The sequence below is a fragment of the Neodiprion pinetum genome, chromosome 7, assembly GCF_021155775.2.
Source record: "Neodiprion pinetum isolate iyNeoPine1 chromosome 7, iyNeoPine1.2, whole genome shotgun sequence".
NCBI lineage: Eukaryota > Metazoa > Arthropoda > Insecta > Hymenoptera > Diprionidae > Neodiprion > Neodiprion pinetum.
The window spans coordinates 18482254-18505662 of NC_060238.1; the positions used below are offsets into that span (position 1 = coordinate 18482254).

General features: G+C 34.7%; 4 protein-coding genes and 1 long non-coding RNA gene across 11 annotated transcripts; 4 read left to right on the forward strand and 1 right to left on the reverse strand.

Moving 5' to 3' along the window:
• Positions 1-527: 527 nt before the first annotated feature.
• Arp2 (Actin-related protein 2) lies at positions 528-6469 on the reverse strand. Of its 3 annotated transcripts, XM_046635708.2 has the most exons (8): positions 6051-6469; positions 5364-5474; positions 5170-5187; positions 3585-3664; positions 2766-2901; positions 2316-2675; positions 1951-2229; positions 528-1748 (listed from the first exon to the last, which is right to left on the reverse strand). In XM_046635708.2, the coding sequence occupies exons 1-8, from the start codon at positions 6096-6098 to the stop codon at positions 1578-1580; spliced, it is 1203 nt and encodes a 400-aa protein (XP_046491664.1). In that variant the 5' UTR covers positions 6099-6469; the 3' UTR covers positions 528-1577. The 3 variants fall into 3 exon arrangements, with proteins under 3 accessions (XP_046491664.1, XP_068993994.1, XP_046491666.1); XM_069137893.1 differs by lacking the exon at positions 5170-5187 and having other exon boundaries at positions 3585-3679; positions 5370-5474; XM_046635710.2 differs by lacking the exon at positions 5170-5187.
• Positions 6470-7085: 616 nt separating this feature from the next.
• LOC124222822 (uncharacterized) lies at positions 7086-9037 on the forward strand. The gene is made up of 3 exons (XR_006884121.2): positions 7086-7169; positions 7248-7424; positions 8567-9037. It is a non-coding gene; the product is annotated as an uncharacterized lncRNA (long non-coding RNA).
• Positions 9038-10204: 1167 nt separating this feature from the next.
• Positions 10205-12359, forward strand: LOC124223091 (NPC intracellular cholesterol transporter 2-like). Its single transcript, XM_046634766.2, has 3 exons — positions 10205-10380; positions 11030-11337; positions 12040-12359. Exons 1-3 carry the CDS (start codon positions 10293-10295, stop codon positions 12121-12123), a joined length of 480 nt encoding a protein of 159 aa, XP_046490722.1. The 5' UTR covers positions 10205-10292; the 3' UTR covers positions 12124-12359.
• A 139-nt stretch (positions 12360-12498) lies between these two features.
• On the forward strand, positions 12499-17674 carry LOC124223090 (gustatory receptor for sugar taste 43a-like). 5 transcript variants are annotated; one of them, XM_046634762.2, is made up of 8 exons: positions 12499-13780; positions 15636-15808; positions 16123-16406; positions 16480-16680; positions 16790-17039; positions 17124-17192; positions 17278-17367; positions 17439-17674. In XM_046634762.2, the coding sequence occupies exons 2-8, from the start codon at positions 15686-15688 to the stop codon at positions 17487-17489; spliced, it is 1068 nt and encodes a 355-aa protein (XP_046490718.1). In that variant the 5' UTR covers positions 12499-13780; positions 15636-15685; the 3' UTR covers positions 17490-17674. The 5 variants fall into 5 exon arrangements, with proteins under 5 accessions (XP_046490718.1, XP_046490716.1, XP_046490717.1 ...); XM_046634760.2 differs by having other exon boundaries at positions 17278-17674; XM_046634761.2 differs by having other exon boundaries at positions 12499-13092; positions 17278-17674.
• Positions 17675-20547: 2873 nt separating this feature from the next.
• Positions 20548-23409, forward strand: LOC124223087 (uncharacterized). The gene is made up of 5 exons (XM_046634755.2): positions 20548-20656; positions 20873-21067; positions 22582-22650; positions 23029-23118; positions 23334-23409. Exons 1-4 carry the CDS (start codon positions 20586-20588, stop codon positions 23051-23053), a joined length of 360 nt encoding a protein of 119 aa, XP_046490711.1. The 5' UTR covers positions 20548-20585; the 3' UTR covers positions 23054-23118; positions 23334-23409.

Here is a 23409-nt window from a genome sequence, read left to right on the forward strand (position 1 = left end):
AATCCAAATATTTCAGATATTTCCGAAGGTCTTCAGGATTTCGAAAAAGTCCGCAGAATACTAAAAAGTGTTGCAAAACTGTCGCAAATTCATTGATTTCACATGATTACAAAGATTTTAAACACTTGTAGAATGGTTCAATATATCTTGAATCAACATGTGGCCAAAGTATAAGTGTCCGTGCGTATTTTTTTTCTTTATTATGAAAGGTTTAAAATTTTGCATAATAAAAATAATATAAATTTAATGTAATATAACTAGTTTATAATTATTTAACGCTGTTTGTTAAAAACAAAAATTTGATACGCTTGACAAGGAGAATAGGATGGAATGGAGTTTAAAATTCTATTGTTGCAAAATGTCAACATCAAGCGATAAATCATGACTGCTAGAAATCTCATTCAATGGGTTTAAGGCAACGCCCTTAATGATTTTCAATTGCCTATTTCGAATAGCGAACACATTTACAATTTTTATGCGTACATTATGTACAGTTTTCCACTACATATATATACATACAGAGGTAGTAACTTTTACAATAGGTAAATTTATTTTTGCTGAAGTTCTGATCCAAAATACAAAACTGTCTCGTTTAGCCGAGGCTATGTATGTACAACAATGAAGTGATATCTGGATAATAATGGTAATAATAATAATAAGAATAATATTATCTAAAATATACACTAAAAATGAAAGCATTCCAAACGATCCTACATATCGATATATCTATGTATCTGTTTCGTTTAAATCCTTCTTGACTTAATGAATTTTATAAATGCACCTGGTTAGAACTATTTTTAAGTAGATGTAGAAAGTACGGTTCATAGTGCTAGAATAATTCATACATAATCAATATTTATTACACAATTTGCTACTTCTTGTCAGTGAGTTGTTTAACTCGACAACTGAGACACCTTCTTTGCATTCAGTAGAGAATTTTTCACACTCTATATAAAATCGTTCCAATGATTTTCTAGTAAAAAAAAATTAACGTATGTCTGTATTGCCGTGACCTACAGCATTGAGGTGCCAGAGGAAGACTGAGTTTTTGACAGTTAATTTTTATTTTACGAACAAAAGTGGCTTAGTTGACGCGAAAAGCCCCGTTTAGGCATTGCATCATTTCTAAATCTAGGCGATGAAATTATACTGCTTATCAAATTGACCGTTGATACCATAGAACCAATATCTAATTGCAATAATATGAATGATAATCTTTCATTTGTAACACGTCGTACCCTCGAACTTGGTTCACTCTGTAGAGTCTTATCTTATCGCTATCTGTCATATTTAATAATGACGAAAAAAAAATAAAGTGTTCGATTTTTTAACAGAAATTTTGGATGTTTAAATGTTATTTAACTTTTCATTATCGAAATACACAGTTAGTATTAATAAGTAATTTTAAACGGTGTGTAACAATATCCAAGCACATTTCCAAAATGGAATTGGATACTTTGTAACCAGTTCCAGTTACAAAAATCCTTCACTTTGTGTCACTTATGAAAATTTTCATTGTATGATCATCTCATACGATTTGGGTTTCGTTTCGTTTTTTATTCTAAACGAATATTTCTTTAACTAGAACGGGCAGTCAATTTGTTTAGTACGCCAAGACCCTTTTCTTCATATTCTTCCCTCGTTATCCAGAACGAGTCACGGTCTTTCATGACTTCTGCCAACACTGCACCACCAATAAACACCATGTCCTTGCGCCTTGGAGGATCTTCGATCCTGATCTTAAATTTCTGAAATAAAAGTTTGACCAATGAATCGACAAAATTTCCATAAAAAACCGTGCAATTGATTGGAGGCATTGACCCAAGCGTATTTGATTCAATTCAACATGGGGAAAAAAAAAAATAATAAAAAAATAACATATGTAAAAGAAAATTGAACACGTGATATTGAAAGGTACTGTCAATGAATTTCAAATAGCTTGAAACCAACCGATAATTTGTCAATATCGTTTTTGAGAACTCGTTCAAGGTAGAGTTGCTTCAGTTCACGTTCCAGCCTGGATGGAAGTCCAGGATACATAGTGCTACCCCCGCTGAGAACAATATGCTTGTAAAGTTCACTTCGAATATCAATGTCCGCGGCTTGGATAGTGTTGAAAACAAGTTCCGCTATTCCTTGGCCTTCGACATTGATTAGATGCGGTTGAAAAAGAGCTTCGGGTGCTTCGAACCGTTCTCCGCCAACTTTGATAACTCGGCCATCTGGAAGCTGGAATTTTTCTCACTTAATTTTTTCCGTTTCTATTATTAAAATTCCGAAGCATGTAGAAATAAAGATCAAGAAATATTTCTCACTGTGTAAGGTTCCACAAGGACCGTCGTCTCAAGGGCTAACCTTTGCTCTGTTTCAATATTGTATCCAATATAACACAGCTTCTCTTTCATCATTCTAACAGTCTCAAAATCTGCCGAGTGATTGAATGCGTAGCCTCGCAACAGTAACAGTTTTATTAAATATCTAGTAATATCACGCCCAGCTATATCCAATCTTCGCGTCAGATGCGGCAGGGCGAATTCTTCATAAACCGGGCAAATGTGAGTCACACCATCTCCAGAGTCCACAACTACTCCGCTGAGCAAACCTTGTGCGTAGAGCGTGAGAACAGCCTGAATGGCGATGTATGTGCCATCGAATCCATACTTTTCAAACATTACCTGCATAAATAAAATGAATTTATCAATTATCAACGTTCATGATTACTGGTTTCACTACCATAATTGTCAATTTAAGGAAAACTCCCTCACCTCTATCATCTTCGCACGATTTTTTGTTGGATTCATTGGCGGTTCTGTCAGTAATATTTTGCACTCTTTTGGATTTATATTCATTTTTTCTTTGCCAAACGTGTAATCCCATACGTGGCACATGTCTTCCCAATTCCTGTTAATTTGAGTACGTTGAATTTTGAACTTATCGCTTTTGCAATCACATAGGCAGATCAAACACAAGTCATAGCATCAATCTCTCTCTTTCTATATATGTATATAATATATACATGACAAATATATTTTTTTTACAAAGTTATCAGTACTCTAGTTATGAGTATAAGGGATGCTGATAATAGAAAATCATAAAATGTGTAAAGACAAGTTCGCTTTTTATTTTATAATTTTCTTAATTTTTGATTTCCATTTGAAATCCACTACAGAATTGTAAAACTGTTTACAATTAACATAAGGATCGTTGTTTATACTGACTTTGGATTTACGGAACAACAGCGGCTAGTTAATTACAAAGTATTTTGAATATACCAGTAAATATTTGAACAAAATGAAGAACGTTCATTGGAATTTGAATAAACAATTTAAATATCGTAGGTAATTACAGCACTTAATGAAAATTAGAGGTTGCTATTTTTTTTTGACGATCAACGATTTTGCCTTTCAAAATGAGAATACTCACAATATAATTTCACGAAAAGATCATGTTTATGCCCAAATAGATAGACTTGTGGTTGACCTGACAGTATCGTTTGAAATGGATTCAGTCAGGGTTGAAGTTCATTTTTGGGAAGGAGTTAATTCAAGTGCAGATAGAAAACTGTTCCGTTTGATAAAGCTCACCTGACAATTCCATTTTCCATAGGATAACTAACTTCGAGCATTGAACGAAGTTTACTCGCTTCGTCGCCTACCATCAAGTCCTGCAAAAAAGCAATCTCGGCTGTAGGTCTTGCGACTGTTTCGAATTGAACGATTTCTCGTTCATCTGAATAGCGCAGGGAACTTCTTTTGCGTAGTAAAATTGCGTTACCAAACACGTTACATTCTTCAGTTATTTTCATACTACACATCGTATGCAAGTTTTAGGATAATTTTAAAGGAACTCACGTCTGTGCGCTTTGGATAAAAAAACGTGCATGCTGTTAGTTGATTGAATAACAATCATTCCTATACACACATACACATATGTACATACATACTAGCAGTTATCATCAATTGTATTTATTTGCATAAGTATATTGAATTCACTTCCATTCTATACAGTTTACAGCATTTTACGTAATAGTGCATAGAACAAAATAACGCCATGGAAATTATACTTATTCGTTATGTGCCAAAAAAAAGTTATTACACAACTATAGAATTTTTTCAGGATATTGAATAACCATAACATGTCGTCAAACTTACTGGCATATCCTATGCGAGCGGTAATAACACACAAACATGTATAGACTGATTATGTAATATACGTTTACATATTGAAACAAATTTAACTTGAACATTTTTTTTTTTTGTTTTAATTTTCGTTTTTAAGTATACGTACATCCCAACTTGACATTCGTCGAAAAAATTAGCAACAATGAATTGTGATTGAATACCACAAAGATGTTGTGCATTTATTGTTGTTGCATTTATATTTAATCTCATACAGCAATCATGAAAATTAGTAAATTGAGAAAAGGTAAGTAAATCTCTGCAATTTTATAGCAAATGTGACATCATTTATCATATAGATGAATATCGATTTTCAAACGTCAATAGATACAATGTCAAAATCTGTACATTTTAAATTTGACTGGTGTTTGAGGACACCTTTAAATTAAGGGTTTTTTCTTTAACAGAACATTTTTAATTAGTTCTGTTCATAATTGAGAAAGAAAGCAGCAATTTATGATTGGTTAAAGGCACACCCAACATAATTCGTTTCTAATTTGTTTGCTTTGATTGTGTAAGGTGGAAGCAAAAGATCAACTGACAATATGTATATAAAAGAAAATTTGCGAAATGTTTGAGAGATACGAGAAATGGTTCTAAAATATTTTTAGGACTTGGTAAGACAGAAATTTTCAGTAATTCAATAGAAAATTCAAGTAGTTTCAAGTGTTGACTTTGAGTTTTTAATGATGCTTTTTTTACTGTCGAAGTTGAATCGTGTGAGTTTCCATTGTGTGGGAGGAAAGAATTTGAATAAATTTTGCATCCGTCTCTTTATACATTATGTCTGAAGTATATTTTTTCATCCCCGTTATTTTCCATGGCCAAAAGCAATGTAAGGTAAAAGAACAAAATGACGAGTAACCATTCAAATCACGTTATACAACTGAAATTTGTTATTACTGATATTATTATTCATTAATAAACATCAAATGAACACAAAATGATAAGAACAACACACTGACACATGTAACTGTGCGGAGTAACTTACTCGGACATAAAATTCCTCCTGAAATTTTCAGTTTTTTTAATTAAACTATTCAAAAGTTTCATTTCTTATTTCTTAGACAGACACTGAATTTTAAATGCATAAAAGATATGTAATTAACATAATTATTCTTCAACTTTCAATGTTTTTAAAGAATATGAAACTGTAGGACAGAAACAATTTCTTGGATAATATACCTTAACTTCGATGTCTCCAATCTTGTTAACGGCTCTTATAATAGGCCGTCCAACCATCGAGGGAAATATATGTGCTGGAAAATTTGAGCCTGCATATCCGCACTTGACGAACTGAAATAGAAAAAATCTTATTTGTGGGAAATCAAATACAAATGTAATTTTATTTTCAATATCTCACTGTACGTATGCAAAACTGTAGAGATTACAATCAATGAAATGTTACGTAAACAAATTCAGCATTTGTTGAAAACTCAATTTCATTAAACAACCATACTTAGGAACTAATCATGAATTGTAATCTAAGGCGAATGAACAATATTACCCTTAAACCTTGAAAATTTGGCAAGAATCACCACGAGTCGAGAAAAAAAAAAATGGACTTATAATATGAAATTTAAATTTTCATTCTCGTACACAAACTACTTTTAATTTTAGTTACGGCACAGATTTTTCTGAATTCCACAAGGGTTTACTAGTAATTCAAATATTTTCACTACGGAGTTTGTCGATATTTAAATGACATGATAAAGATTATGAAACTGAAAAAATCTGTAAGTGAATCAATTACAAAATGATTATGTGAAGCCAGGTGAAGCGAATTTACTGACTGATGATGTGGTCAATAAATGAAAGCAGAGTAGGTACGTTAGTACAATAAAATAAATATATACATGTGCATAACCTTACCCCAGTTCCATTGTCACACACGATTACTTTCCGTCCTTGGCTATCCATTTTAATTAATTTTTGGTTCAACGTTTGACACTTGTCTGTTTGTAATAGGGTTCTAACGTTGATTTAATGCTTGATTAGTATGACTAATCAGTTAATCAGTCCACAATTTCTACACCCAGAAGGGCGTCACCGGTATGCGGAAACAAATGTTTCCAAAGCGTTTTAATACATTGAAATTTAGTTAGAAGTGATACTGTGTGAAGATTTTTTTACCACTTCAAAGCTTATAGAGTGTAGTAAAATTCGATCGAATTAATCAACGACTAATCAGAGATAATATTATTCGAAAATAATGGCCCTCCTGCGGAGCCATTCAATCTGTCAATCGAGAAATACACGGTTCAGTGTCGATGGTTCAGTCTTGCACAAACATAAAGTACTCGTGACGCAGATTGGTAACTACATTGCTGCGTGATCCGGTCACTCGGCCATCATTCGGCAGAGTAAATCCACTAGAAAATCACAGATTGGATTGTTCGATGACGCAAATGTGTTTATACATTTTATGTATTTCAGGGTGGGATATATTTCCTGCATACATGGACAACACTCAAGCAAAGCTCAGCTTAGAAGTTGGCCCAGTTTTTGGGGCAACGTGAGAGGATTTGGCAAGGTGCGATTTAAGCGCCTCTTGCGGTGTAAGCTCGTACAGCGCTTTTCCTCCTTGCCTCTATGATCTTGCGATCCACCGTTTGTTACCTTTTTTTCGGATTTAATGTCGCTTGAAGTTAAAACAATTAGTCAGTTTTCTTTCGCTTCGAATGCATATTTTAGTATTTACGGAGTATGTTTATAGCTTAGAGCATGTACCGTATGCTCTAAGGTTTATAGCACGGGGGCTTATAGGTTACAATGGCCGCCTTTCTTTTATCGAATCTTATGGTGAAATGTCCCTTCTTCCGTAAGAGAAGCTCAAATCGCATTCAGACAATTCCTGTTACGTTACCTCAAAAGTGCGGACAAGTTTTATCGCAGAGTGTCTGGTGGGGGAAGGGTCCACTAACGTTACTCGTTTTTGCATTTCACTTTCTGACCGTGGAGAGCGCAACGATCTAGGGGTATTTTTTAAAGGTACTAATGACTTGTTTATGCTGAGAACATAACCTCTATTTTCCAAGTATTGCTGTATACGCTGTACATGTACCCTAGATCGCAAGGACTCTGACGGTCACATTAAGAACTGCAAACACGGGTACTCTTAGCGGAGTCACCCCCACCACCAAAAATTAGCTGGAGATGCCAGACCTGTATGTAAGACCGTGGTTGTCTCTTTTCTACTACTAGGGAAAGCGCAGTCCATGCTCTGTCTATGGTACCGACCAGAAAGTATTAGCGCTGCTACTAACTGCACTAACCATAGGCCCAAAGATATCCATATCCATAACCATATAGTATTTAAAAGAGCCAGCCTCGGGTGATATTTCTTGCAGATTCAGGGGCCAGGTAGGCTAAGTGTACGTCGGTAAAATGCAACACTCGCAGTGTTCGTCGGTATGAAAAGACGGCAGTTGGTCATACCGGCATAATAGATCATATACTGATCTACTCTGATTGATGATGTCGGCAAGTTACTATTCAATTCTTGTAGCAAACAAACACAGATATAGCTGGCTTTTTCAAAATAGAATACAGTTACTCAATGTAACAAGTTACCGACTATGCCATTATATTGTGTCCTGGAAAAGTTCGATTCGGTCGAAAATGAAGACAATTAAGGGCCGCTAAAGTAAGAAAATTCCCCACACAATTTTACTATAATTTCTATGAATCAAAGGTAAATTTTGATGAATTATATTTAATCCTTTTAATAACGACGAACAAATGATGAATATATCTGGCGATAATTTGTCAAGGAAGTTATCCCATATAACATGAAATCTTTCTAAGAAACTTTCAATAAAATATTTTATAGAAAGATTATGAGAATCTTTTTAAGAACAACAACAATCAAGAAATCTTTTGCAAGTTTCTGGCGCGCACATTTTCAACTTGCAGCAACCTTTTTTTGAAATATTTTTGATATGTTTCTTTCCTTTCATGCAAGATTTCAGAAAGTTTTCTGAAATATTCATTGTTACGTGGGAAGAAACGAATAGATGAATAAATAAAAAACATGTAAAGAGCAAATTCAGCTGCGCACGCATGTATCCATCATGTAAATTTCCGCTGTTTATTATCTCCGAGGCGGTTTTATTTCAGTTTTCGTTTAAAAATTTGTATATTCTAATCTTGTTATGTAATGCAAACATGGTAATTGGAATAGATATATAAAAAAATTGTAGAAACAAAAAAAATTATAATCTTCATGTACGTAAGACTTGATTAACGAATTGATGGATTTTTTCATATTCAAGCATCTCACTTATTCGACAAGCGTTTTTTTTTAACGTTTTTTAACGTTTTTTTAAATTTATCACACCTCGAGCTGATTTGTTTATTTAATTTCTACCTTCTTCGTTTCATTACAGCTCATCCTGAAGGTCCACTGGGCTTTGACTGAGGGCCAGAAAAACATCGCATGCTTCGAAGTGCCGGCGCAAATAACGTAATGCCAAATTCATAAATGTAGAAATCGTCCGCACTGCATTCACCGGTAATAATTGTCACACAGTTGTTAGCGTTTTTAACATTACCATTACATTTTTTCTCCATTTATACGAAATGATATTCTTGCAACGTTTTCTTTTGATTATTTTTTCTTTTTTTTTGTGTATTTTAATATTGGATAATGGGTAAAAAATTTGCAAATAAGGGAGAGAGGGGGAAAAAAAAGATCCCACGAAATTCCACCATAATTTTTTTTTTTTTTTTGCTTTGAAATCTCACCATCACAGATCTATACGTAAGTATAAGTAATTTTTATTACATACCTACGTATAATATAATTATAAAATGTTATAGATGTGTAAGGAAAGTGGAATAAAAGTTTGTAAAATTTTCGCCCAAGCTCATTACTGCTTAACATTTCAGTCGGTAATTGATTGATCATAGATAAAATTGGATACTTAAAGATCGAACGCAATGTTAGTGAAATTTTAGGTGAAAAAATTCATTCACCTATAAGTTTGTATAATTTTTGTTCACGATCTGCTTTACCATCGATGGATCGAGATAGATCCAAAGCCAAGTGAGATACGTCGGTAAATTAGCTAGGGTTAGTAAAACAAATTTACTGAGAAGCCCTTGGGGATAAATTTTGAAAAATTTTGATGTACACAAATTATCCAATTGTTAGATTTTCTGGACTCCGATATCTGGAATGAATCGAAATATATGAAATCGCGAGTTTAAAGAAGCGGAAAGAAATTTGCGGCTCGAAAATTTTTTTAGAAAATGATTCAACTAAAAGACGACGTAAATTTGACAAACATTTCGTGAGAAATTGGCGCGTTATTCAGTCGAACGTTTTACGCCGATTGCAAGTTTCACAACGAATATATTATCGTTTCTTGGAAACGTTCGTCGCACTTGATAATCTCCTGGTTGGACGCTCTTTGAACTCTTCGGTGCAAGTGCACCCGATTGCCCTCGGTATAAAAAGTTGTCAACTTTTTAAAGTTGATATCGAACTCTGCGTTTCAGCTCTCGTCACACGAACCGTTCAACAATTTACCCCCTTAGAAACTGTAAAGATTTTTTCATCAAAAAGCTGCACACAAATTTACTTCCGAAGTGCAGCAAAGTTATTTTTGATTCCATACGATTTTTACGATAAGCGTAAAGTTTTTTGTTTGTTTCTGTTCCCTCCCTACATATTTGAAAATGATTATTTCACAACGATTTGGATATTCAAATCGTTTTTTGACAATTTCCAGGCGATTTTTCTTCAATCGATCGAAAAATGAGAGAAACAATTTACCTGAAATTAGAAATTGAATTTTTCAGATCTCGGTTTCAATCGTCTGGTTTATTTCTTCTTAATTTTATTTTTTTTGTAATTGGTTTTCTGCTCGCGTACAACAAGATTCGTGGCTTAAAGATAAAAATTCCTCGTTATCTCGGGTTTGGGTCACTCGGCGACCCGTTTCAACGGTCAAGATATCACGGGCAGCGAGTGTCCGATATCGCGGGCGATATTTGCGATGCTTCTTGAATTTTCCACGGGAATCCGAAGCCGTTTCAGTGTCGCGTTGGAATCGAGAAACTACAGTGGTGATTTTGGAACCCCGCAACAGCAGCAGCAGCAGCAACAGGATGATGAGGGAAATTTTTGCGCTTTCGCTAGTTTTGGTTTTGGCCAGCGAATCGGCTTTCGCTACTACAGTTTTAAAATGTGGCACCAGTAAGTAATATTATCAAGGATATCTGTACGGTAAGAAATGGGATAAATTATCGGAGGATGAAAGAAGAGTATAAAAAAATATATCGATGGAAATGGAAATTCTTTAAAAGCTGAAAAGTTACTGAATTGTTAATAAGGTCAAATTTAATTCTAACGATATTTTGCCTCGATATTTTGAAATGAAACGAAAATTCAAAACTCTTAGAAATTATAGTAAAAATGAGTGATTATTCATGTTACTGTTGTTTTTTTTTCCGTTTTTTTCTGTCATAAATTTCAACTGCCAATAACAAATAATAAAATTGTTCAAGGTTCTCCGTTTTATTGAAAAATTGTTTTCCATTTTCAAATAATCTGGAAAAAAAAATCCAGAAAGTAGTTGAAAAAATCGAAATCAGAAAACAAAATGTCAAATCAACCAGCTCGTGATTCATAATTGAAAAATAATAATGCGTTGATAACTCGTGACGAATTATTTTTAACTTCTATCGGAACATAAATTGAAACAACACGAAACGTTGAGAGAAAAAAACATTTGTGCTCGTCGTTTTTGCTCTGGTATATCTTTGTCTCAAATACATTAAATATGCTTGAAAAAATACGATCAAGGACGAAGAAAATTGTATATTTTTTTTACCATCGATCGCAGACGATCCGTTTCCGGACTCGAACACCGTCAAGATAGCAAATTGCGGTGAGCCGCCGTGTTTTCTAAAGAAGGGAACGATCGTATCGGTCGAGCTGAAATTCAAGCCGACGAGAAACGTCAACACCCTGACGACGAAGGCTACGGGCGCTTTGAATGGAGGGTTCCCGCAACCTTTCGAAAGCGTCGACGAATCGAACGCCTGTGATTACATCTTCGACGTTTCGGGGTCGAAGGTCGACTGTCCGTTGACGAAGGACACCGAATACATTTACAAAAGAAGGTTCCCGATCAGTAGAAAATATCCAGTGGTTCGTAAATTATATATAAATCTGACTTATTATGATCGACGCTAAAAGTCAGAAAGTTGTTTAAAATTTGAGTACATAAGGGGGGGTGTCCGATTTCGAATAATATGCTCGAATATGTAGAAAATTAAGGATCAAATTGAAAAATGTTTCGGGCAAAATTTGTTGCGTACCTACAAAAGGGGCTTTTGACATAGGATGATTATCCAAGTTCTTGGGCCCATTGAGGACCAACTTTTGTTTTTCAAATCGATCCTCCCATTTTTTTATCGCATGCTTCTTATTTTTCATTGAAAAGTGAGCCAGGTTTATGCCTCGGCTATTTTTGGTTCTCGTCTTCGAACAGGCCCAAAATGTTGTTCGAAGTTTTCTCGTGAAAAGAGTGTCAGCGATACGTCAATATTTGCGAAGAATTTGAAAATGAGAAAAAAAATGGGAGGTTCAATTTGAAAAACGAAAGCTGGGCCTCAATGGGCCCAGCAGACATCCAGAAACATTTTTCAGTTCAATGCTTAGTTTCCGATACATTTGAGTACATTTTTTTCAAATGGGATACCCTGTGTAAGAAATTGTGCGATCGGTACGTAAATATAATTTGATTGAAAAATTTGTTTAAATTTATTTTTCAATTATCACTCTTTTTTTTCACCATTGCTGTCGTACGTAAACGTTACAGATATAATTTCAATTACCTTTTATTTGCAGACAAACGTGAACGTGCATTGGGCCCTTGTCGAAAACAACGAAGACATTGCGTGTTTCGAGGTGCCAGCGCAAATTAAAAAATAGTACCTGATATCGATTCCGGCAACAACCCTGAAACATCGATCGAACGATATTCACGATTAATCATCACTCAATATGTAATTCGAATTGAATTTTTACATCGGTTCTCTGTTATTTTCAAACACTTCTTCCTCTCATTTGTAACTTCGATTTTCATCACTCGAATCTAAACAAAGAGAGAAGTTTTTAAAAAAAAAAATCAAACAACTGAACAATTAAAACCTTTACGCGTTTTTTGATTCCCGCATCTGCGATTTTTCTGTCCTCCATCTTCTTATCCTGACCTCCCGCATTTTGAAACTCAATTTGCAAAAATTAAGGTAACCGGGAAAAAAAAATAATGAACAAGTGTGCAGAAGTTTTTTTATTTTTTTAATTGTCGTGTGCGTTAGTATTTGTTTTACTTTGCAACGATGCATTCGACAGTAGGAATTGATATCGATATTTTTTGTTCAACGCAGAAAGAATTTTTAAAAGAGATTAGAAGAAATATTGTTTTACTTAGTTACAAAAATTACCGCAAGTGTGGAAGAAAAAAAAAATTGCAAAAAGTATCGCGAGCGAATAGTTAAGAGGAAAAAAAAAAAAAAAAAAGAGAGTCAAAAACTAAGAACAATGTTGTAGTTTTTAGTGGATTCCTTCCAAGTGTTTGCCACGCAATGAAAAGTCAACGTCAAAGTGTGAAAATAGTTATAAACAATTAATTTACTCGCTGAATCAGCTGAGACAATTTTTCGCAGCTTTCAAATGAAAGTCGATAATTTTTCGCCGGTTCGTACGGATGATGCTTGAACATCGACAAGTGGCGCCGTCAACGTAAGGCTTTGGAACTGCCGAGTCACTCGTCTGATTATTCAGATTTACTCACAGATCAGCAAACTGGAAACTAGCAAAAGTTACAGTCGATTAATGATATATAATATATATACATATAAGGTGTGCAGAAAAATTTTCACGTGAAATTGGCATCAGGTAAAAATTATTTCATCATTTGAAGTACAATTAACATTTTCCTAAGCCGAGGTTTCGTTTATTCATATTCTAAAGAAAAAAAAAAAAAACGAATAACGAAGTTGATCTTCGTGTGTCGTGAACTCTTCCACTGACTTGAAAAAAAATTATAGCTATTAGATTCCGCTTCGAAGACGATGAAACTTATTTTGAAACGTGTTTCTCGAAAATACTTCATTCTCAAGTTATTCGAGTTTATCGATTTAAATGCCTCACCCTGTACACACTTTCATTTATTTATTTATTACAATATATAATATATATAAATTTTTTTCACATCTCTCAAACTCTGGAACTTCACTCAATGCTCGAAGCATACGCGAAACGACGCAATCCTCAATTTAATCTTATGGGCGGACAGGTAAACACTGAATATTACGACGTAGATTCTCACCTTGTGAACTTGAAACGGTCGTCAGTCGCGTCTGAACTCGCAAGCTTCGAAGCACGGGTCGAAACACGTCGCGATGTGTTGTCTTTTCTTCGTGCGTAGCGTGAAGCGTTTGTTTTGTTGTGACGGAAGATTCATCTCCGATGTAAAGTCTGCGCAAGTCGATCGGACGGGATGTTCGTTGAACTTCGAGTCGAGATGCCGAATTTCGTTGGTTCGAATGACTTCGAAAATCCTTTCGAAACGAATCTAATCGAGGTGATTATTCGCTTTTGTAAAGCTTGTCACGTGACCCAGGTAACGAATCTCGAAAAATGCGTAAAAACAAGTTTCAAAACAACATGTCGCATCGAATACTGTAATTATAGGTATACAACGTGTAGAAAACTGCTCAACTACAATTTCACACCTATCTTTTATCAAATTTCGATACTCTCTGAATTCGACTAATGAGATAGATTGTTTATCTTTATACAAATTTGACTCCTGTTTTCTCCGATAAGGTGAGAAGAAAAAAAATTTAATCAATTCAACGAACACACACTTATATTATGTTTTACTTGTATTAAAACGTAGTTTGAATTAATACAGAGGAAACTCGATTAATCGGACAAATTGTCGTCGTTAGGCATTCTGATAATCGAAAATCCTGATAATTGAATGTACAAAGAAAAGCGATTTTTGTACATACGTATTATTACATAATACTTATGTGCTATTATAAGCTTTTACCCCGGTTCCATATAATTGACAATTTTTTGATATTCGGTGTATCTAGAGAAAATTGTAAAAAAAAAAAAAAAAACGATCGTACACCGCAAAATAGAACGCGTTAAATTTGACGATCTATTTTCATAGATTCGACGAAAAATTACTCTAGGTATCGTATTACTTGTACAAAATGATAAATTTTTTCCCCGATTTCAGGAAATTGATATGGAAAAAGAATTTAGAAAATTACAAGTCACTTGAAAAAAAAAATAAAAATCTGCCCTCAATGTTTGTTCTGTTTCATTTTTCTATTTATTTATTTATTTTTTTTTTTTTTACTGCAATTATTCGACAATCTTCCGAAGGAATGAACAATTTGAAGAAAAAAATAAAAATAAAAGTCCAAAGTATGCACGTTACGCGCGGTTTTCAAATTACTTGTTTTCTACGGTTTCGACATGATATTGCTAAAACACTGTTTCGTTTTTCTTTTATTTGTTAATTTATTTATTTTTTTTTTGGCCGCGAATTTCTCGATCTTCGCGATGATGCTCGTAATGTTGTTATAAAAAATATTGACACAACGTTCAGTTACTTGAACATTTTTATAGGGCCTCCAACTTGAATAACGTTGAAGTTTCATGATATGGAAGAAAAAAGTAAATTGCTAGTTAAAAAAAAAAAAAAAAAATTTCAAGTCACGTTTTTGCCATCCAGTTACAATGCCTCAAGTTTTTCGTCTTGCATTTATTACAATACCGTTGAGAGTTCAACCACGTACGTAATCTTACCATCTAACCATTGGAATTGTTACTATATTCTTTCATTATCAATCAAACAGCCCCGAATTCATTTTGTAGTGGAAAATTATTGAATAATAATAGCAATTAGGGTGTTACCTATGCATACCCATTACAAATAATTTATTTTCACGTTATCTAATTGCATCTCAGACAAAAATAAACTACACAACAGTAACGGGTAAAACTTCTTTTTTTTTCAACTGTGTCGATTCATATCGCTCCCAGTTTCGTTACGAAGATAATTATGAACGACTGTTGAAGTTCATTGATGTATCTGAACCAAACATTTCGAGATCGCCCCGGTTGCATTACCTGACTGTTTGGCAACCTGTTCGCTTTTAAACGTTTATAGTATAGCAACGCGGTGTTCGAAAAATTAGACAAAGTTGTGACTTAGAGATTAAGAAAAAAAAAAAAAACAAAGAAAGAGAAATCATTGGTTTACGAACATCGAAACTGAGACATGTTTACATCAACGCCGAAAACCTTCTACGATGCGATAAATCTGCTCGTCAAGGTCAATTGCATCCTGGGATTAGGTGTCTATCGGCAAGAGAACCAATCCCGTGTTGCATTATTTTTCATGACATTTTACACAGTCGCTGTTAGTCTTGGAGTATGGCTTGGAACTTATGTTGGCTTTACAAAAATGGCACAGGCTTCAGATACTGGCAACATTTCACCCACGGCTCTTGTAATGTATAAAGCACTTGTTTATACAAACTCGTCCGTTACCGTGATGACTCCAATCATAATATGGCTTCGAAGTAAGGTAGTAAGCGGATGATGTTAATATTCGTAATAACAATTATCATTTTAATCACGGTCGAAGTAGTGTAATTGATTCATGCGAATGTAAAATGAAAAATTCAAAATTGTCCACTATGTCGTCTCCAATTTTCATATTCCGGTATGGCTGTGCAAAATAGTTGAAGAGGTTACTTTTGGGCCAAAGGACAAACATGTTTTTAATAACACATACTTGCTAGTTACCGATAAACTGGGCTTTACAATATCGACCATGGGTTGAGGGATCTAGTTCAGTAATTAACGATAATTGATGTACTGTGTGATATAATTTTGCAGACGTTGACTGCGTCTTTCAAAGAAATGATGATAATAGATAACTCATTTGAAACTATTCTCGAATCTCGTAATCAATATACAAAACGGTATATCGAGCTACTGGTTGAAGTTATCAGCATTTTCTTATTCGTATTCGGTGTGGGCGTTTGTGACATCGTATGGACGCGGATATGGGGTGTGGTGGATAATCAATCGATACAATCAATATGGGGCACTTTAGCGACCCTACATCATCCGATACTTCTTACACTTATTTTAGACGTAAACTTCTGCACCTTTGTAAGGTAAGTCGATGAATCCCCCTGAAAATGACGTTAATTGTGTGAATTCTCCATGTCCGATCATCACGGGTTTCAGATACATGGAAAAGCAATTCGAAGACTTGAACATCGGTATATTGAAATTGACAATAGAACCTGACTGTGCCGACAGTAGCAAGAGACCAGGGCTGCAGATGTATTCTCGGAATTTTACGGTAGCGAAATCGGTACCTGAAGATGAAGATACTGCAGCCAAAAGTCTTGTAAAAGACAAGTACTACGTGATACAAAAAATTCGGTGAGCATGGTGCCATTTTTGTCGCATGTCATAATACCGTATTTAGATCTTACGATGGGGTTATAATTCCTGACTTGTAACTCGTCACTATTCAAATTCGTTTGTCAAGAAAAACTCACTTGAGTCTGACCAGGCTGACTAAGAAGATGAACACAGCCTTTGGCGTACAGAATCTGTTGTCTGTGACTGAATCTTTTGTCATGATCACCGGACTGTCATACACTATTTATAGTACTTTCTCATCGAAGAGTTTCAATTACTATAAGTTAAAAGAGATAATCTCCCCGACTGCATGGACCTTGATTTATGGGTATAAAATTTGGGTTATCTGTCACGCTTGCTATAAGGTTACTACAGAGGTAATAATTAAATTCAGATATTCGTTAATTACTTGTGTAGCTTTGAATGTTAAGCTTCGATACCCTAGATTATTGTTGTTCTAGATGCAAAGAACCGGGCAAGTAATTTACGACCTTCTCGGGAAAAAAGTAGATACTGAACTTCAAAAAGAGGTACCGGTGATATTCTGCTCAACGTGACAGATTCTAATCGAATGTTATCACCAGAACTCCGTTGAATATTGTCTTTCCTTTGCAGATTAGAGAGTTTTCTCTACAGATGCTTCAAAATCCTGTTAGCTTTGACGTTTGCGGATTGGTAACCTTGGACCATTCATTCCTCCAACAGGTGATTGAATTTTTTAACGGTTTTATACACTCGTATATATTTCTGTGCGCATTGTTTGCTCTGAATAACAGGTGATTGGATCCGTAACGACCTACCTGGTGATCCTAATTCAAATGAGTTGAATATTCAAGATCTTTACGGCGTGATATTCGCTGCAGAAACATCAGATTTCGCTATTTTCATCTATTTCTGACGAAATTCTGCAATCGATGATCTTCAAATTTTAAGTGCAAAATGCATTTTACTGCTAACATTAGGATAAGTAACGAATCCAATAGAAAGTAATAAAAACGTTCTGAATACAAAAATAATCAATAATAAACTACAAATGTAAAAGAATTGATAAACAAAGTTTAAAAATGAATATTTTTCGGACTCCACCTATTTTTTTTTTGACCTGTGATAATCGTTTGAGAAAAGAACCGGACTTATAGCGAATTTTGAGAAAAATGCTGATTTTTACTGAAGTGTTCGTTCAGTTTTCTTGAATTTTTATACGTTTCTGGAGTTATTTCGTATCTCTCAAACATTTCATTACGGATCATTACTTTCGCTGAGATTTAAGTCAACTGAATTTTGGGATATCCTGATCGCGTTTATTGCGGGATGTTAATGATCGCTAATCGACATCAGATTATTGACAGGTGTTTTGAGAGAATTTTCAAACGCGTTTAAATTTGAGACAATATCACTAAAGCGTTCAACAAATTGAATTCAAAGTGTTAAATAAATATAACGAATTTGTAATCATTGTGGTATCCAATTAGTGCGCGCAGGAAGTTCTATTTTTATGGACGTAGTAATGATTAGGCACGTGACGGTGAATCAGAAACGATTTATTACGCAGCGAATATTGTTTTCTGGAAAAATACGTCAGCCGTTACCTTGCCTACGGTAAGGTTCTTTATTATGCGTTAATTAGCTTTATCGAAGCTTCTAGAAATTTATTGGACGAACCAGTCAATATTTCGGTGAGTCCCGATTAAAATCGTTCTATGCAACGTAGAACGTTGATAGCGAGGATTAAGGAAAATCATCATCCGTACAGGGTTAAAATTTTGGATTGCATAAAATCGCAATTGCAATGTGGAATGCAAACATTCGTAAATATTTCTCATGAACGATTCATTGTTTTTGTAATCAATACTGAAATCACTATACAAGCGCGTCACTGACGATAAGTACGAAAGATTTGGTTCAATGAAAAATGAATTATCTTTCACATTGAGGCCGGAAAAAGATCTCTCCGTTATTGCTAATGCTTCGGAAGAAGATACTCAATCGCAAGCATGATAATCGCGTCAATTTCCGTTATTCTTTTATAATTATTTTACGACAACGGCTTACGACTCGACATCCTATGTTAAAAGTCATTTAATTTCAGAATTGGTGATCAGCCGAATGAGGTTATAATATAGCGAATAAGCTATACGGAAATGTGTCGTTTGCCTTTATCGGAACATCTTGACCAATTTTGTGAACGGACAATCTCTCAGAGGCCTTCACTTTCCACCAGTTTTATCAATCGATTAGAAAATGGTTAGTGGTAACGGAAGTGACGGAACATCGACATATTTCTCCACATTCTTTCTCTGGTTAAAAACTTGCCGAGTTAACTTGCAACGGTCTTCCTTAAGTAGAACCTGGTGACATATGTGGATAGAAATCGTTCAACTGAGTGAAGGATTGTAGGAACCGTTTGCGTTTCACTCAGAAGCGACCTTTGAGATTAGAACATGATCTTCTCAAATCCAAAAACCCTTCAAGATGCCGTCAGAATGCTTGGTTACATAAACTGGGTCCTAGGTCTCACCGGTTACGACCAACCCAATGGAAGCAAATGTACGACATTCTTGACGCATCTCTACACGGTTATTGTGATCTTTGTAAACTGGATAATGATATGGGTGTCATGCATGAAGATTATCGTAGATTCCTACAATAATGGCTCTCCAACCTCGGCTGTCATGATGTATCGCATCATTATATACGTTAACTTCATTGTCACGCTGGTTTCACCATTCTTATGTTGGTTCCAGAGAAAGGTAACTGCGAATGTGATGATCGTAGTTATTAATTTTCCTACACCATTGAGCTTATGGAAGCCTGGATGATCGAATCATGTTAAGGTACGTGTACCGATTATTGACCCTGGACAAATTCTGATCGTTTTTGGTTATATCTGTTTGATCCTTAGTTCTAATATTACGAAAAAATAAATTTGTAGTGTCTAACCCTCTAGCAATTGGTTTTAGTAATCGAGAAACTCGCAATTTGTGTCGTCAATTTATAATTTTGGAAAATAAAAGGGTCAATTACTGGTACACTTACCTCACGAGAATTTTTTTATACTTGGACGATATAAAATCATACCTATTCGCAAGAGTTTTTTTTTTATAAAGAAAATGAGTTTGAGGGCATTGTTATTTATAGTTTCAACAATATTTTAGATTGTTTCCACTCAAATTAATAACAAAATGGCGGCATGACGTATATCAGTAACAAACGACCGCATTTTCAATCCGGTGGTGCAGATTTCTCGGTCAATTTTTATCCGATCGATTTGAAATTGTGACATGATCTGTAAAACTTGTTTATCGATTCGAGTTCGTGGCTATATATTTGAACTTGAATCCGAGATTATTTTGCTACAAATTTTTGTAACATGAAAAATAAATTTCATTCGTCCATGACCGTATGTATTTGAAATTAATTTTTTTGAACATTTGAGTTACGAGCTCGAACCCGAAAAGGTGTCTTAATTTCGAAATAAATTTTCTATTTATTACAAGTTGGACAGTGATGTTAGGAGATGCGCCACCGTAGAAGCTCACAAGTTATTAATATCAAATAAAAAATTCTAAAATGTCCTTGCAACTACAAATAATAAAGCCTTTAAACTCAAATTGCTCCGAGTGTTTTCATTTTCTTAAAAAAAAACTTTTAAACAATAGGTATGATTCTAGCTCCCTCCCCCCCCACCTTTAGCTGATTATTACTACCGTGGTTCGCAGGTGATGGTCAAATATATAAAGCAAATGTCCGTTCTGGACGATAGTTTTCAAAGTGTTTTTGGAACAGAAAAGAAGTGCAGAGAAGTCAACACTTGCCTGCCTGTAAAAGTTATCGTCATTTTTCTAGTCACTGTTGCGTTGATAATTTATGACTTGACGACACAGATAGCTAAACAGTCTGGATCTCTAATCTACACTTTGAGCATGACGATGGCTGTACGTTATCCGTTGCTCGTGATCCTTTTAATGGACTTGAACTTCTGTACCAGCTTGGGGTAAAGTGGAACACCCAATCATATCTGTTTAGAAAATTCTTTAGAAGATTTACCGTTTCTTTGAAATTTTCTCTTCTGGATCTAGAACAAAGACGCGATCAATCTGATCATTCATTAAGAATGAAAATAATGGTAGTTTCAGGGCGTGTTCGTCGGTAATTTTGAATGCAGCAGTTTTTTCACGGATTTGATGATCAATTAGTATATTTTTTGCAGATATCTTCGAGAAAAATTTCGACGTTTGAACGAAGTTTTGCGAGAATTAGCGCAAAAACTTTCAGCTCTTTGTACCAAGAAGACACGATTACAGCTATCTGAGAACAGTGAAAAAGCGAGGCCAATATACGAAATCAATGGTATCGAAGCAGAAGGTTTTAGCAGGAGAGCATCGTACTTGTTGAGTGAAATTCAGTGAGTTACCGTATCAAAGATGTTTGCGTTACCTTTTTTTAATACAGGGTGATTATTATTCTCAGCATTATCCAAAGCTGTATTCTTTCTCTATTACGTGGCAGTTATTTTTTGATCGTATTATCTGAAATGGGCAAAATTCCCTAGGAAGGCTCATTGGGAGCTTTGCAAGTTGACTCGCGAGGTAAACTCGGCGTTCGGATTACAAAATCTCATGTCCATGGGAATATCATTCGTAGTTATCATCGGAATGTTGTATATTATTTTCGGGGATATTTCAAACGTGGGTTTCACTCATGTCGGGAACGCAAACTTTATGTCAGCGGCTTTCTGGAGTTGGATTTATATCTCGAAAGTTCTCGTCATCAGTCACTCCTGCTGGACAATCAAAAATGAGGTATGAGGAATAATTCATCACCGAAGTGACTCGGAGATCCATTTCTTACTGTTGTACATTCACGTTGATGACACAGGTCTGGGAAAAAATATTTTAATACAGCTGCATGGGATGTTTTTGGTAAACATCATCTTTTCGAGTGTTCTGAATTCAAAAATGACTTTCATTTGCTTCCAGCACGTAAAGTATTTTTGTAAAATACAAGGTGTTTGTATAAAAAAAAACATAGCAATAATGAAACAACCATCATTTCATAACAATAAACTAAACAATATTTATTATAAAATGAAACAAACAATTTCCTCATGAAATGTACTCAACATTCCGGGTTCATTCTTTTTCTCTACACGGAGAGAAAAATCTGAGAAAAATTACCCTGCTGTTACTGATCGTGATGTAAAAGACACCTAATGCAGTTTTTATTGATGCGTGTTACAAAAAAATTATGGGTTTTTATGAAAAAAATTACTACCTTGTTTAGAAACTATGTATTTCGGCAGCACAAAATTTAAAATGTGACGACGCATTTTTCTGATGCACCACTGTAAAAACTGCATTAGGTGCAGGTATTACATCACGATTATAGTAAAAGCAGGTTAATTTTTCTCAGATTTTTCTCTCCGTGTATGAAATCTTTTCTTCTTCTCTTTGATACTTCTTCGAACACGCTTCCATTTTCTCTTTCCCTGTTCGTATGTATTCTTTCGTCTCACTCTGATGCCTGTTAAATGAAAGTAAGAAATCAGATTTTTATATTCATGAATACGATATCAGATTTCGAGTTAAACGGGAGTTTCGCTCTAAATGAAACTACAAACACGAGTTCAAGAAAAAAAAAACCGACGTGATGGAATTTTGTGAGTATTTTTCCCGCTTTCAGTGAGTAAAAAATTATAACAAACAGTATAAAAAAACCTGTGCAGTTTTTTGTTTGCAGACCTGTGTAATTCGTGTTTTGCAGTGAATTGCAATCCGATGTTTTTCAACCACTGAAACTGGTCATTGAAATTTTTGATCTATTTTCCAACAGAGTTTATACATCGTAAGAGAATGATCATGAGATAAAACGTGTAAGTTGTGGTTAATGGTATACAACTAGGGATTTTTCTTATTTCAGATACAAAGAACCGGATACTTTGTTTACGAAATCTTATCATCGCAAGTGGATAACGAACTTCAAAAGCAGGTGAACACTCAAGTGTAATGAAAACACGCAATGATCAGATTTAACGATGAATATTTCTACGCACACGTGCACAAAAAAGAGGCGAAAATTATGAGTTGTAATAAATTTTCATTTCAACTGAAAATATTTCCTTTGTCGTATGGAAAATTTCAGTGAAAAATCCGAACAAACTAGAACGAAGTGAGCGATTTTAATTTCTGAATTCTCTTCATTTAGTCACAATTAAAATAATTCAACATATTAGAACTCTTCGACATGCTCAGAATACACGTTAAAAAATTACTTCTCGTTGATCCACGACGGTAATAATGTCCATATATTAAGTAGTGGGTATTTAAATAGACGATTAATTAGAATATATTTAATTTCTTTCTGTAGGTTGAAAAATTTTCAGTACAGATGATACAGAATTCCGTACAGTTGAATGCTTGCGGATTTTTTACTCTGGATTACAACTTTGTTCAAAGTGTAAGTTTAATTTCAACTATCTGGAAAGTACAGAGATGGAATGAATTTTCCGCAGTGATATCTCGAATGTATGAAGTCATATCGAGTAAAATGAAATTTTTAAGCGTAATCTCGAAGCCGGGAAATAATCGATACGTGTCCATTTGACAAGATACGCAAATACGTCACATTGTTTCAAAGTCTTGAGACTTAATTTTCATTTCACGTGCTTACAGATGCTGGGATCCATAGTAACGTATCTGATAATCCTAATACAAATGAGTCCTACAGCTGTAAGCAGCGCAGGGCGTA